Source organism: Vombatus ursinus, unplaced genomic scaffold (genome assembly GCF_900497805.2).
Source record: "Vombatus ursinus unplaced genomic scaffold, bare-nosed wombat genome assembly UNPS02014852.1, whole genome shotgun sequence".
Taxonomy (NCBI): Eukaryota; Metazoa; Chordata; class Mammalia; order Diprotodontia; family Vombatidae; genus Vombatus; species Vombatus ursinus.
The window spans coordinates 10,494,945-10,508,356 of record NW_020954630.1 but is presented as its reverse complement, the minus strand read 5'-3'; the positions used below and the strand labels follow the sequence as shown (position 1 = coordinate 10,508,356).

At 37.5% G+C, this 13,412-nt stretch overlaps 1 protein-coding gene across 1 annotated transcript in view; it reads left to right on the top strand.

The window, feature by feature from the left end:
• Positions 1-13,412, top strand: part of PTPRN2 (protein tyrosine phosphatase, receptor type N2) — a 1,506,109-nt gene that overhangs the window by 413,864 nt on the left and 1,078,833 nt on the right. Inside the window, exon 3 of the mRNA XM_027841109.1 lies at positions 4,507-4,623. Coding sequence (XP_027696910.1) covers positions 4,507-4,623 — 117 coding nt within the window. The remainder of the gene's footprint in view (positions 1-4,506; positions 4,624-13,412) is intronic.

The window sequence follows — 13,412 nt, the reverse complement described above, 5'->3', positions numbered from 1 at the left end:
GCCCTGGAAAAGCTAAGCTACTGAGTTAAGATCTGTGCAGAGCATTGTAATGTGAGATATACTAAGTTGATACAAGGTGCAGTCCTTGTCCCTAAATAACTATGATATGAGAATATATTCTCATAATATATATGAGAAAAGTATATGAGAAGCTTGAGCAAAGTCCTACATGAAGTCCAAGAAGAGAAATGTTGTTACACACTTTAGGAATCAGAGAAGTTTTCCAGAAGAGTTGATGTCTGAGTTTGGCTTTAAAAGACAGTAAGGAATTTGCAAGGGGATAAGAAAGTAGGACCTTTAGGCAGAAGGAACAGCAGAAACAAAAGCAGAGAAGTAGGAAAGGGAAGGATAAGTGCAGCAGATGACAACTAGTGCTGTTTAGTGGAAATGTAGTGTATGGGGAAGGGAATAATTTATTGTGAGAAGGTACCAGATTATAGAAGCCTGGAGGAAATGGGAATTTTGGCCAGTAGGCAATAGTGAGCAATTAAAGGGTTTTTGAATGAGTGGAATAGCCTGATCAGATCTCTACATAAGGAAGATCTGGAATCAAACTGAAGGATGGTTTGGAGGGGCACAAGTATGTAATGGAAGAAGAATTGATTGGATTCAGAGCACCTGAGTTTTTCTTTCCTCTACTACTTGATGCCTTTGTGATCTTGGGCAAGTCAATGAACTAAAGATGATAACATATGTAAAGAACTTTGTGAACCTTAATAAGTGTTAACTATCATCATCCTCCTCATCAGTAGCCATTCTTGATTCAGTTTCTTCATCTGTAAAATAAGGGGGTTTATTTAGATGACTCCTGAAGTCCTGTCTAGCTCTAAATTAACGATTCTGTGACCGGCTAGGAAACAATTGCCTCTGGGCAGATGGTAATGAGCACTTTTACTGTGGTTGTAGCTATGGTAAAAGGAGGAGGCTGGCAAATATGAGAGTTTATAGGTGATAGAATTGATAACATTTGGCAAATGATTTGATATGAGAGGCAAAAGAGGGGGAAATTCCAAGAAAACATCAAGGCTTCAGGTAAAAGGGAGTGGGTGAATGATAGTAATGATGGGAATAGGGTAGTCAGAAGGAAGAACAGGTTTTCCTACAATGATGAGTTGAATTTTGGGCAAGCTGAGTTTGAGGTTCAGGTGGGGCATCCAGAAGGAGAACCTGTAGGCAGATGAAAATGTGAGTGTAGGGTAGTAGTTCTCAACTCTTTTTTTTTTGCTCATGGAACAGTATCCTTTGCCATGAGAAATTGTGGAACAGAATGTTTAAACTGGCAAGAGGATGAAGCATCAGGAGACTCATATTCTCGAAGTTTTCCTTTAATAAGAACAACCAGCTTTGTTGAAAGATCTTTTCAAGTTCAAAGGTTGATATATTTTGAGGTTAGTAAATATAGGTAATAGTTAAATTTTGTTAATTTTGTGACTATGTCATACTATGTAGACTAAGTAACATTCACATTATATAAAACTAATTACAAATTTTTCTTGATCTGTGATAGCATTGGATGAAGCATGCTTGGCATTGTGGATAGAGAGCCAGTCTCAAAGCCAAGAGGACCTATTTTCACAGCCCTCCCTTACACATGCAAGATGTTTGACCCTGAGCAAGTGGCTCAACTTCTCTGGTCTCTAGGCAACTCTCTAAGACAATATGGTGCAAAGAAGGTGCTGACCTACATTGGTAGAGGCCGTTGACTATGGGGACATGATATGGAGGGTATTTACTATGGTGGTAGCAATGGAAATAAAATGGAGATGAACAGATATAAGATATTTTAGGAATTAGAATCAATAGGACTTGGTAAGTGATTGCATGCAAGAGGCGAAAGAGAAGAAAAAGTAAAAGAAAACATGAAGTTTTCAGGCACGAGAGAATAGGTAGATGATGATATCACCTAGAAGACTTTTCCTATATGAATGAAATTACCTTATTCCAATCCCTAGCCCTGGAATAGCTTAACAATCCAAAATTTCTTGACAGGCCTTATGAAATTGATGACATTCTTTTTGAGAATTACTATTTCTCTAATACATGTCTGATTCACCAGCTTCTTTCTTGTTACACGTTTTTCTTTTTAAGAATGAAAAATGTGTGATATATTTGTTTATTTCCATTCATGCTTTGTTGTTGTTGTTCAGTCATGTCCAATTATTTGTGACCCCATGGATGATTAGTGTCCATAGGGTTTTCTTGGCAAAGATAGTAGAGTGGTTTGTCATTTCCTTCTCCAGTGGATTAAGACAGACGGAGGTTAAGTGACTTGCCTAGAGTCACACAGCTAGTAAGTGTCTGAGGCCAAATTTGAACTTGTGTCTTCTTCACTCCAGCCCCAGTGCTCTATTCCCTGAGCCCCCTGTCTTACCTCCCCATTCATGCTTCAGCAGAGAGTTATTAGAAATCCAATAACTTTTCCCACCCTGGAAATATTCATTGTATTATATAAAGCAACATGGTCACAGTGGCATAGTCAGAATTGGAGAAACCAATAGTGATGGATTAATTATCAAATACTTTATGTTTTGGTAAGCAAATTGTTTTGGTCTGGAATGGTTTCTTTGAAAAAAGTTCTTAAATGGGATGAGGGAACATCTTTCAAAATAGCAGCCACATTTCTTCCCACTTTACTTTGTTCATTTGTTTAAAACAACATTGATGCTCTGATTCATCCCATAACTATTGAACATGCTATATACGTGATAATTCTGATCCAGTTTCTAGGCTGGTTCATGTGGCACCGAGCCTAAAGGAGTGACTGGATCGTTAGGGCGGACTGGTTTAAATTGAAAGGTGTTTCCCAGAGCAAGCCTTTGACAGTAATCACAAGGAAAAACTATTTTTTTTGAAAACCCAAAGCATTACAAAATCATCAGTTATTATCTTTCTTATCTGGGAAAATAAATTCAAATATTTTGGTGCAATTTAAGTTGTTTCTAACAAGAACATGCACGTATATATTTAAACACACCTATAGATTAGTTCTTTCCTATATAAAGGGTGGGGTGGGGGAGGAACCTAACTATGAAATTAATTTTGTATATGCATACTCACCAGGCTGTGCAGCTCACTGTAGGATGGGGAGAAAAATAGGCCCTGTGCTTGCTCTCTCTCTCTCTCTCTCTCTCTCTCTCTCTCTCTCTCTCTCTCTTTCTCCAAGTACTATGGATAAATATTCTGTTTTTATTTAGCTGTTGCATTAATTTCAATGAGGTACTTATATGAATTGCACAATGCTGTGTAACCCTGAATAGAAAAAGGATATGGTGCTAGGTTTATCTTCTATTGCATGACCATTGTCTGCCTTCTTTGAGCAGCTGGGCTAGTTGTCTTCCCATATTCTTTAGACTGGGCAAAGTCCCTTAGAAATCAATGAGATGCTTGCAGTACTTAAGGCTATTTTCTGCTAATCAGATGGAGCCTTGGTCTTAAGCATATATGTGATATCAGACCAGTAATTACTGAGTCAACCTGGCACTAGGCAGAATGTGTTTCTGCTAATTAAACTTGTTGCATTTGAATGGCTTTCTTTGGTTACACTGTATGTAGTAAAACTAGGGTGAACAATAAAAGGAAACCATTTTCCCCCTCCCTTCCTACTCAAGACCTAAAACTGCAGATGGCCGCACTGTGTGTGAAGCACCTAGTCACTGAATTAGCCTTTTGTGTGCGAGAAAGGAAGGTAATTTGAATGTTTGAACCCCCCACAGGAAGCTTGTCTCAAAATGAACAATTCGCCAAATAAAGACTAATTAGGGCCTAAATTAATTAGAAGGTGTGGTTTGAAAGGACGTTGATGAGAAGAGTCTGTCATTTTAGACAAATGGAATAGAGCTAAATAAATTAGGCCCCATTAATATCTCATTGTTCTGTGAGCAGCTCTCTTTTATTGCATTCATTAGAAAGCCTACTTGAATGAGCCTTCACTGGCCATTAGTGATTCAGCCCTCATTTACTAGAGCCTAACACAGAGTGTATGCATTAAAAATGTTACAACAAATCCTCATGGCTTCTGCAAATTAATATTTATATTTTCTGGGTGCTCTGCTTTTCATTTGAGATGCAAGCACTGGATGGTATTGTCTTTTCTTTTTTTTTTGTCACCAAATTGTCAGAAGTGAAAACTCACATTAACAAAAAAGAGAGAAAGAAAGCCACAGAAAGGAAATTACAAAAAGAATGGGGAGAGGAAGAAAGCAAGCAAAATGAAGGTGGGAGAAGTTAAAAAAAATGTCAAATCTTAATGCATTAGTAAATTGTATTTTCTTTTCCAACTTCATGCTTTCTATGACACATTATTGTATTATTTTATTTTTAAAGAGTCTCCCAACCACCTCAGAATGTTAATTGTTCTTTGATGACTTTTTAAAGTCAGATTCCAAAGCCTTATTACTGTCTATAATTAGATATAATGCATATGTAAGTATATGTTTCTTCCTTTCAGCAAATGAAATGTCTTTTTGTCTTTCTTCCCTCCCTCTGCTACCTCCTTTTCCCCTACAGATGGAGTGTTTGGAAGATGCCAACAGCAGGGGCCTGTGATAGACATATACCAATATGAAGTTTCACCCCCAGTTCTTGAGCATCTAAGGACTATCTTGCAGAAGCTCTCCCACAGAGGTATAGTGTGGGTCAAATAGAAGACTTGTTTCATGGATTTAGGCTAAGAGCTGTGATAGGTGATGCATTGATAGGCCCTTCAATATTGAGTTTTTAGCAAGTGATTGTTAATTAAAAAAAAATATAACCCAGTGAGCCTCATAGTGTTTTTGTTTTGGTTACCTTGGACTTCACCTTTGCCATAAATCATGGTGGCCAATATCAGTAAAAGTGTTTTGGTAAAATGCACACAGAATAGAATGCCAACCTGAAAGCAGAGCATTTAACAGAAATTCATTTACGTTACCAAGAAGAGCCTAAGGCTACTTACTGACCAGAAAAGTGTATGGTCTTTTTTTTTTTTCTTATTGTTTTGCAAAGTGAATGAATAAATATCAATGAAGAGCAGAAGTACAGGCATGGTAACTTTATGGATGGATAGCTCAGTTGGGAGTCAGGAACTGAGCTAGTTCCAGTTCAGCAGCTGAAACATTTTATGACCTTGATTGAGTTGTGAAACCCTGCTGTCTTTTGTTCCTTCTGTAAAATTGAGGTAATAACATCTGACTGTTTACCTCACAGGGGTATTAGGAAAAAGGTAATCTCTGAAAAAAGTTGTTTGTGGCGATTGGAATCAAAGACAAATTATGTATTATTATTATTATTATCAATGTCAAAATGAAATATTTCTGTACTCTGATGCTTTATAATGGACTCATTTCTAGATCTAACACACAGAAATAACATGAAGCTTTTGAAGAACTAATTGCATAGTTTCTTGACAGAAGGCATATGGCCACTCTGAATAAGTGGCCAAGATGTGGCTGAGAGGGGACAGGAGTGATAGGCATTTTTAAAGTGTTGATATGTATTCTAGCATCAAAGTGTATAAGGGTCTTTTATCAGTGGGGGAGTTTACATTCAATTCATTGTGATGTTTCTTCTCTTTTGTGCCACCATTTTATTTCTAATTCTTGGCATCCCTAAGTCTGCTCTAGGATAAATCTTGCTTTTCAAAATGTGACCCATTTATCAGAAAGTCTCCTCTAGCATGATTGGCCAAGTTTGTGTTGTGGGGATTCTCAATAATTAATAAACTGTATGGCTCCCATTGCCCTAACCCAGATAACTTAGTGAACTTCTGAAGTCAGCACGTCTAAGGTATTTGGTTCTCCATCTGTTAGCAAGCTAAGGCTTATAAAAACATAGAAAAATATTCAGGGTAGAAATTACAAAATATTTTATCTTCTTTCTTCCCAGAATAATTTGGGTCTCAAACTCTTCCAAACACTTATGATACTAATAATAGCCTTGACTGAATCTTTCTGAAGATGGAATGGAGGGCTGGAAGCTTTAGTAAAGGTACCATCAGTATTTCTGTTCAAATTGCCTATTAGGCTCTATAATGCTATAGCCAGGATATTACCTCTCTTTGCTCCATATGCCTAGGGAATGTTCTGCAACAGCGAAAGTTGTTGCTTTTATTCTTGGGATGTTCTTGGTCCCATCTGTCCTCTTTCCTCACCCCTCATGCTGTCCTCCTCCATCTTTCTGTTTTTTTTCTTTCAGTAATATCACCCCCTGTGCCGTACTGTCTCCTAGGAAACTGACTCTCTGCTTTTTTCCCATGTGCCCGTGGCTTGGTTTTAGGATATTATAAGAAATGGTAGAAATGAAACCCAATAGTGGGCTCTTCTACCATTGCCATATTCTATACTCTTTTTATATACATCAATTCCCTTCCCTTTACCCTCCTCTCCTCTGCTTCTCTTATCTTCACGCAAAAGGCAAGGAAGTGATAAAAGAAAAAATATATGGCTATTTGCTACCAATGCCCTGTGTGGATGAAATAGGGGAAAATCGAAACATTGAAGTACAAATGTTTGTCAGTGAATCCTAGCTAGTAGGCACCAATTTTAGATGAGCAATAGTTTCTGCTTGGCACATTATGAGTAATGCTAATTTTACCTATTAAATGTGAGGAACCTTTCAAAGAAAAAGGATAAAGGAATGAAAAAGAATAATTGTTAAGGTAGTGATTTCTAATATTTATTGTTAGATTTGATTAAAAGAATTCAAAGATGATATAGGAACAACATTGGACTGGAAGTGAGACAAAATCCCACTAGGTAACTCTGTGACCTTAGGCAAGGCATTTCATTTCTTTGGTTCTCAGTTTCCTCATCTATAAAATGAGAGGGTAAGATTAGGTACACTCTGTAGTGTACCTTTTTTCAGCTCTGAAATCCTATGATTCATGGAAAGAAAGAGTGTTTGACCTAGAGCCAGGAGAACTGAGTTCAAATCCCAGCTCCGATACTTACTAGCTCAGTGACCATGGACAAGTCATTTGACTTCTCTTAGATTCAGCTTGCTTGGCTATAAAATGGGGATGATATTATTCTTAGAACCTACTTCATAGAAGGTTGTATGAAGAAAGTGTCCCATAATCCTTAAGATACTGTATCAATGTGAGTATTGGGATCGTAAGGCTGAAAAGCATTGAAGGATATTTATTTGAACTCTTGAGCTCATATATATATATATTAAGCCTTTTAATATGTTATTGAAGTCATAGAAAATGAATGAATGAATGCATGAATTGAAAAGCATTTGAGGAATTATGATTTGTTAGACTCTGTGCTAAATGATGGGCATACAAATACCCAAGTGAGAAAATACAAAAGTTTAATCCTTGACTTCAAGAAACCTACATTCTGATGGGGGAAATAACATACATAAGACAGTGATGGCCTGGGGAAAGTATTTTAATTTGGGAAATCACAGAAATGGTGAATGAAACAGGAGGGCACTCAGTTGAAATACCCTTTATGGATAAAATGGAAATGTTAATTTGATTAATCTTCCCAGTGTAAAAAATGGAAAATGTGGGATGGGGGCAGGAAATTCTTAGGGAGAATGTCTAGAAGATTGGGGTGAATCTGATTGGATCTGGGGCTGTCTAAATAGAGTAGACTCGCCAATCAGGACAATGGGCTCCTAGGGCAGGAGGTTCAAACTCAGTAGTTTAAACTTGTCCAAGGAATAGTCTCAGTAGGCCTGGTTTAGAGGGTGCAGCTTTGACAAGGTGAATGGCAAAAACATGGCCTACAACTAGAATAGATCACAGAGGTCACCTGGTCTAATTTTTGGAAACTGAGGCCCAGAAAGATTAAAGGATTGACTGACTGGTTTATAGTTAATATATAACAGCTAAAATCTGAAGCTAAGCTAACTGCAAATTCCTGTTCACAAATTTCTCCTTATCGAATTGCTGTATAAAAGCTAGTCCTTTTTTACTCATCTTTTAACTAATCTTTCAAATTGCAAAGGATAACTCCTTTTTTTTAAGCCCTATTTCCAATAGTCATGGGCTAACCTTTGTTACTCCTAGCTATAGAGCTATAGGAAATGGGCTTTGACAGTCTAATGTCAGTAAGACAATGGCATGTTTCTGACCTTCTGGGACTTGCCACCTGCTCAGACAGGAATGACAGGTCTCTAGACTTGGTCTCATTTTGTTAGCATATTTTGTGAGAGACCACCCAGTACTCAAGAATGATATGAAAAGCAATTCATTGTGTGAAACCAGCACTTCTGACTAGAAGGGAAAAGGGTCTGTGAATGAAAACTACAACTTTGTTCTTGGCGATTTCATCTGAGGGAGGATGGTGGAGGAAGTAGATGGAATAACTCACATGCCACCTGTTTATGCCTCAGTAACTGGATGACTGTATCTAGCTTGAACAAAATTGAAGTTTTCCTGATCTTATGTTGTTGTTCAACTCAGACGCAGCATAAAGCAGCAACTTCTTGTCTTATCGACATACAGTAAAATTATTTTATATCTTATGCCTTGAATTTCTCTGTTACTGACACATATGAGGAGATTTTATATCTGCCGTCTAATTGTAGCTTTATAACACCCTAGTGAGGCCACAGGATTATAGATTTTAGAGCTAGCAAGACCTTCCAGGGCATGTGGCCAAAACCTATCACATTTCAGATAAGGACATCTGAAGCCCAGAGAGGTTGTGACTTTGCCCAAGTTCAGGTAGTAATGGATAGAATTGGGACTTGAATTCAGATCTCCTGACTTCACATCCAGCTCTCTTTACATGGTTTGTTGTCATTTTAGAGATGAATCAGAGAGAGGTGATTGATTTAGCCAGAATAAATAACTTGAATTTTGAGATTTACATTCCATTGCTTAGTATACCAAACTAAACTATTTATATTTCATTTTCTTTACCAGTGGTTCTGGTCTCGAATGTGGAAGGATAAACTAAGACTATTTTCTAGGAACAAAAAAAATAGAATGATATAAATTTGTGGCAAAAATGTTACCTAGGGAATCAGGAAACTAACTCTCAATTCCAGGTCAGCTCTGCCATCATCCAGCAGAATTAATTTGAGCAATTTACATACCTTTGTTGGGCCTCAGCTTTGCCCATCTAAAATGGGATTAACTCTTGTTTCACTTATGTAAAGGATTTTATGAGGACATAATTTGATCATAGATAGAAAAGCACTTTGGCATGTTAAAAATAATATGCAAACTTTCAGGCTCCATGTTCAGAGCCAAGCATAGGGTAGGGGCAGATGTGACTAGAAATCAATTTACAGGAAAAAAATCTGGGAGTCCTAGTGGACTGCAAGCATAGGATCTGTTAAGGTTGTCAATAAAGCTAATCAGACCTTGATGGTATTAAAAGAAGAATACCATTTATAGTGATAGAGCTGACCTATTAGAGTCGGGAAGACCTGGGCTCAAAGTCTATATAGGATGCTTTTTGTCTGTGTGATCCTGGCAAATTACTTAACCTCAAAACTCTCATATTTTAAGTTATGGAAGGATTGCTGATCTACCTTGGGAGAGGGAGTTTCCTTAGCAGGAATCCCCCACATCATTGAAATCCCAGGTCCAGTGACATTTTTGGTCTTGTATAATACCTAGGTGGCCCCTTCCCTCCAAAGCTGGGAGGAAAGTAACAATTTTTGTCATAGAACTACTCTATTTTAGAAGAGAAAAAATAAAGGAAGAAAAGTTTAAAATATGTTTCTGCAAAGGTGCTAAGGTAAGCTCTACACAGGCTAACTGCTAGAAGAATGCTCACCTGGAGAGGAGGTAATAGATACCTTCTGTTGAAGGAGAACAAAACTGTGGATAGCAGCAAAGCAGATGTGTATAATGCCATCTAAGAGAGGACTAAGAGGGAGAGAAGGTATCAAGACCCATAATACTTGCTTGTGGAGCTGTAGCAAGACCAGTGAGAGAGCAATGCCTAGAGGAGACCTATAAACAGAACGGATGCTCAGACAAAGCAACTTCCCTGAGTGGCTGATTTTACTGAAGAGAAAACAAGTTCTGACTCCTGTTAGCTATGTGGTGACCAGGCAAGGATGGTAGAGTGTTAGGGCATCTATTCCAACTCACACCCCAGGCATTTAGCCCAAACTGATGATCAGTCAGGGTAAGGACAGCGTCTCTGTGTGTGAAATGCTCATCCCTATAAAGATGCTACCTTAAAGGAACACACCCTCACCTCTTACCTTGATGTGGTGACCCAACCTAGGATAGAAAATATTATACAGGTCCCTTTGGATGAGTGGCCCATTTGTGGGTAAGGAAACATTCTCTTGACTATGAGCTAAAATGTAAATCCTTTTTAGTATCTTTTAGTTTATAAATATGTCTATTTTGTGATTTGAACCTTGTGAGTGTGATTGCTTTTAAGAGGAGCTGATGACTTCCTTTGGGAGGAGCACTAATGTCACATGTCAGTGGCATGGTAATTTGTATTACCATGGTAATTTGTATAAGTATGAGGGAAATGTAGAGGTTCTTTTTGTGTGGGTTTACAGTTTGGGGTAAACACCAGAGAAAAAGTCCTTAGAGCTTTCTCCAAATGGAACAGACTGCCCCTAGAAGTAGTGAGTTTCTTTTCAGTAGGTGTCACCAAAAAGAGACTGGAAAACCTCTTCTTGGAAATTTTATAGATGAGATTAAATAAGCAGTAGGCTAAATTTCTGAAGTCTCTTTTGTGTTTGAATTTGTGATTCTCTTTTTGAAACAGAAATGAATCTGATACAACCATATTACTCCCAATGACCTTAGCTAAGTTTATTACCATTGGTGGAATAAAGATCTTATGAAGTATGATTTATTTCTAGAAATGTTATTTTTTGAAATGTTACCAGATTATTTCCTAATTCCCTAAAATTTTCAATGAATTTACTTGTAACTACTCTAGTTATATAGTTAATTTTAATATTGTGTAGTTTCTGCATTTTGAAATCTGTTTACCTTAATTAATATTTTAATTCTTTTTAATCATTTACAAGTACTTATTGAGAATCTAATGTGTGCAAGTCACTGCAAGGCATTTATTATAACCTCTCTGGCGGGTCTACAGATTTTTAAAAAAGTTATTGAAAACAAGTTCCAGGCTTTCTCACTACTAAATGGAAAGAAGTCTCTTTTTTGTTTGTTTGTTTTTTATCAGCTTTATCAAAGAGCAGAAAGATTTGTCCATTCATTCACTAGGATTTATTAGAGCACATATAATAATGAATTGTAATTCATAAAATTCTTGGATAGCAAGTTACCCAATGAAGTCTCAGTGCCTCAGTAAGATGAATTTTCTTTATAGGGATGAGTATTTCACACACAGAGACACTGTCCTTACCCTGACTGATCGTCAGTTTGGGCTAAATGCCTGGGGTGTGAGTTGGAATAGATGCCCTAACACTCTACCATCCTTGCCTGGTCACCATGTAGCTAACGGGAGTCAGAACTTGTTTTCTCATCAGTAAAATCAGCCACTCAGGGAGAAGGCCTGGTGACTAATATGTTACAGTTTTTCACTTTCTCACTTTTTCAGGTCATAACTGAGCTCTAAGCTCCCAGTTACCTCTTCTTATAAGATTATAAATAAGAGAAGAGCTTTAGTGAGAATGAAGTGACTCATGACCTCTACAAAGGTGACTTTGGGAGGGGAGAAAAGAGCGAACAGAATGGGTGGGGTTAGGAAATGTAAGGACTGAGCAGGAGGCCTGCCAGCATCTACATTTGATTGTTGTTAAAGAGTTCTCTAAACAGATGGGGCTTCTCCACTGCTCATCGCCGCCCCGCCCCCAACTTAACTGCAACCCAACAACGATAATAAAACCTCGAGATGATTGGATCTATTTTCCAAATAAATAATAAAACAAAAAACTAGCTCAAATTACTTCATAATTATTTATTGAATACCTAGAGTATGTGCAGCACTGGGCTCAAGCACTGATCAGTTAATCAACATGTACTAAGTGTACTATAGGCTAATCACTGATAGATATTGGCCATACAAAGAAAAAACTGAAAGTCCCTGTCCTTAAGGATCTGACAATCTATTTGGGAAGATAGTATGTGCAAAGGTAGGTAGATATATAATAAACACAAGATCATTTCATCTTATTTTGTATTTAGTAATTAACGAAGTACAAGACAGGATCTCTGCTCACAAGGAAACTACAATCAAATCTAGTCAGTAGGATCTAAAATTGGTTCTTTAGATGAATCAAAATAAAATTTATTCTTTTGTACTTTTTGCTAATAGACTATCACTACCCGTGTGCCTAAAATTGTGTTGAGTACCAAACAACAAGGGGGTGATTTTATTCTTTCTCATGAAGAGTTACAATGTAGGGAAGTCCTGATAAAGTCATTGCATAATATTCAGATTGAATGTAATTCTTCTTTCTGTATATATCCTTAGAGACTTTGTGTCTTGGTAGGCAACAACAGACTCATTGCATTTTTTTTCATCCCTCATTTTGTTTTTTATTGTATGGGAAAGAAATGCTATGGGCCCTCTTTCTGTAGCTTGTTTTGATAGTGGATTGAGAAGTACAGCAAAGCTTTAGTCACAGTTGCCTAGAAGAATGGAAGCTTAAGGGCAGGGACTTTTGTCTTTATATCTCTGGGTTTAGCACATAATAAATGTGAGTGGAATTGAATGGACACATTCATTTTTGCCAGTCTGGGATTAATTTTGATCCAACTGTGGATATACACAGAGAGTTTTGACTTTTGGGACATCCTGGATTAATAACTCACCTTTCGATCTTCAAACCAGAGTTACTTTGTGACCTTGAGCAAGACATTTGATCTCCCTGTATGTCAGTTTCTTCTGTAAAATGAGTTTGGATTAGATAAAGTTAAATATCCCTTCCATCTTTACATTCTGATTACGATTCCAAGGGGGACGAATGTGCATAATGCTTGGCACATAGTAGATGCTTAACAAATGCTTACTGATTGATGTGAGCTGTGGCCAGTTTTCCTTTAGCCCCTGATTTGGAGGGCGTAAGAGTTAGGCTATTATCCATTTTCTCCTTCTTAATACCACCGTACCCTCATCTTCCTCATGCTAGAGCTTGTAGGTTCTAGAGAGGATGATGAGAGGAGCCTGGGGTGGCCAGTCAAGGCTCAGGAGCATGCATAACAACTTTCTTGTGAATCATTTAATAAGGAAGTCCAAGGATTGAATTCATTACGTGTTTTGGAGTTGTGAATCCTACTTGCCTCTGATGTCTTGAAAATACCCTTTAGAAAGCTGAAAACAAAACGTTTAACGGTCTGTATTTAATGAATGTCAAAAAGTGTTTTCTAGTGCTAAATTATTGACAGTCTTTCACTGGAGTTGTTGAATTTCTCTTTTCCCTCCTCTCTCTGCCTCTCTTTTTTTCTTTCTTCCTTTCTCTCTTTTTTCTTTTCTCCCTTCCTTCCTTCCTTCCTTCCTTCCTTCCTTCCTTCCTTCCTTCCT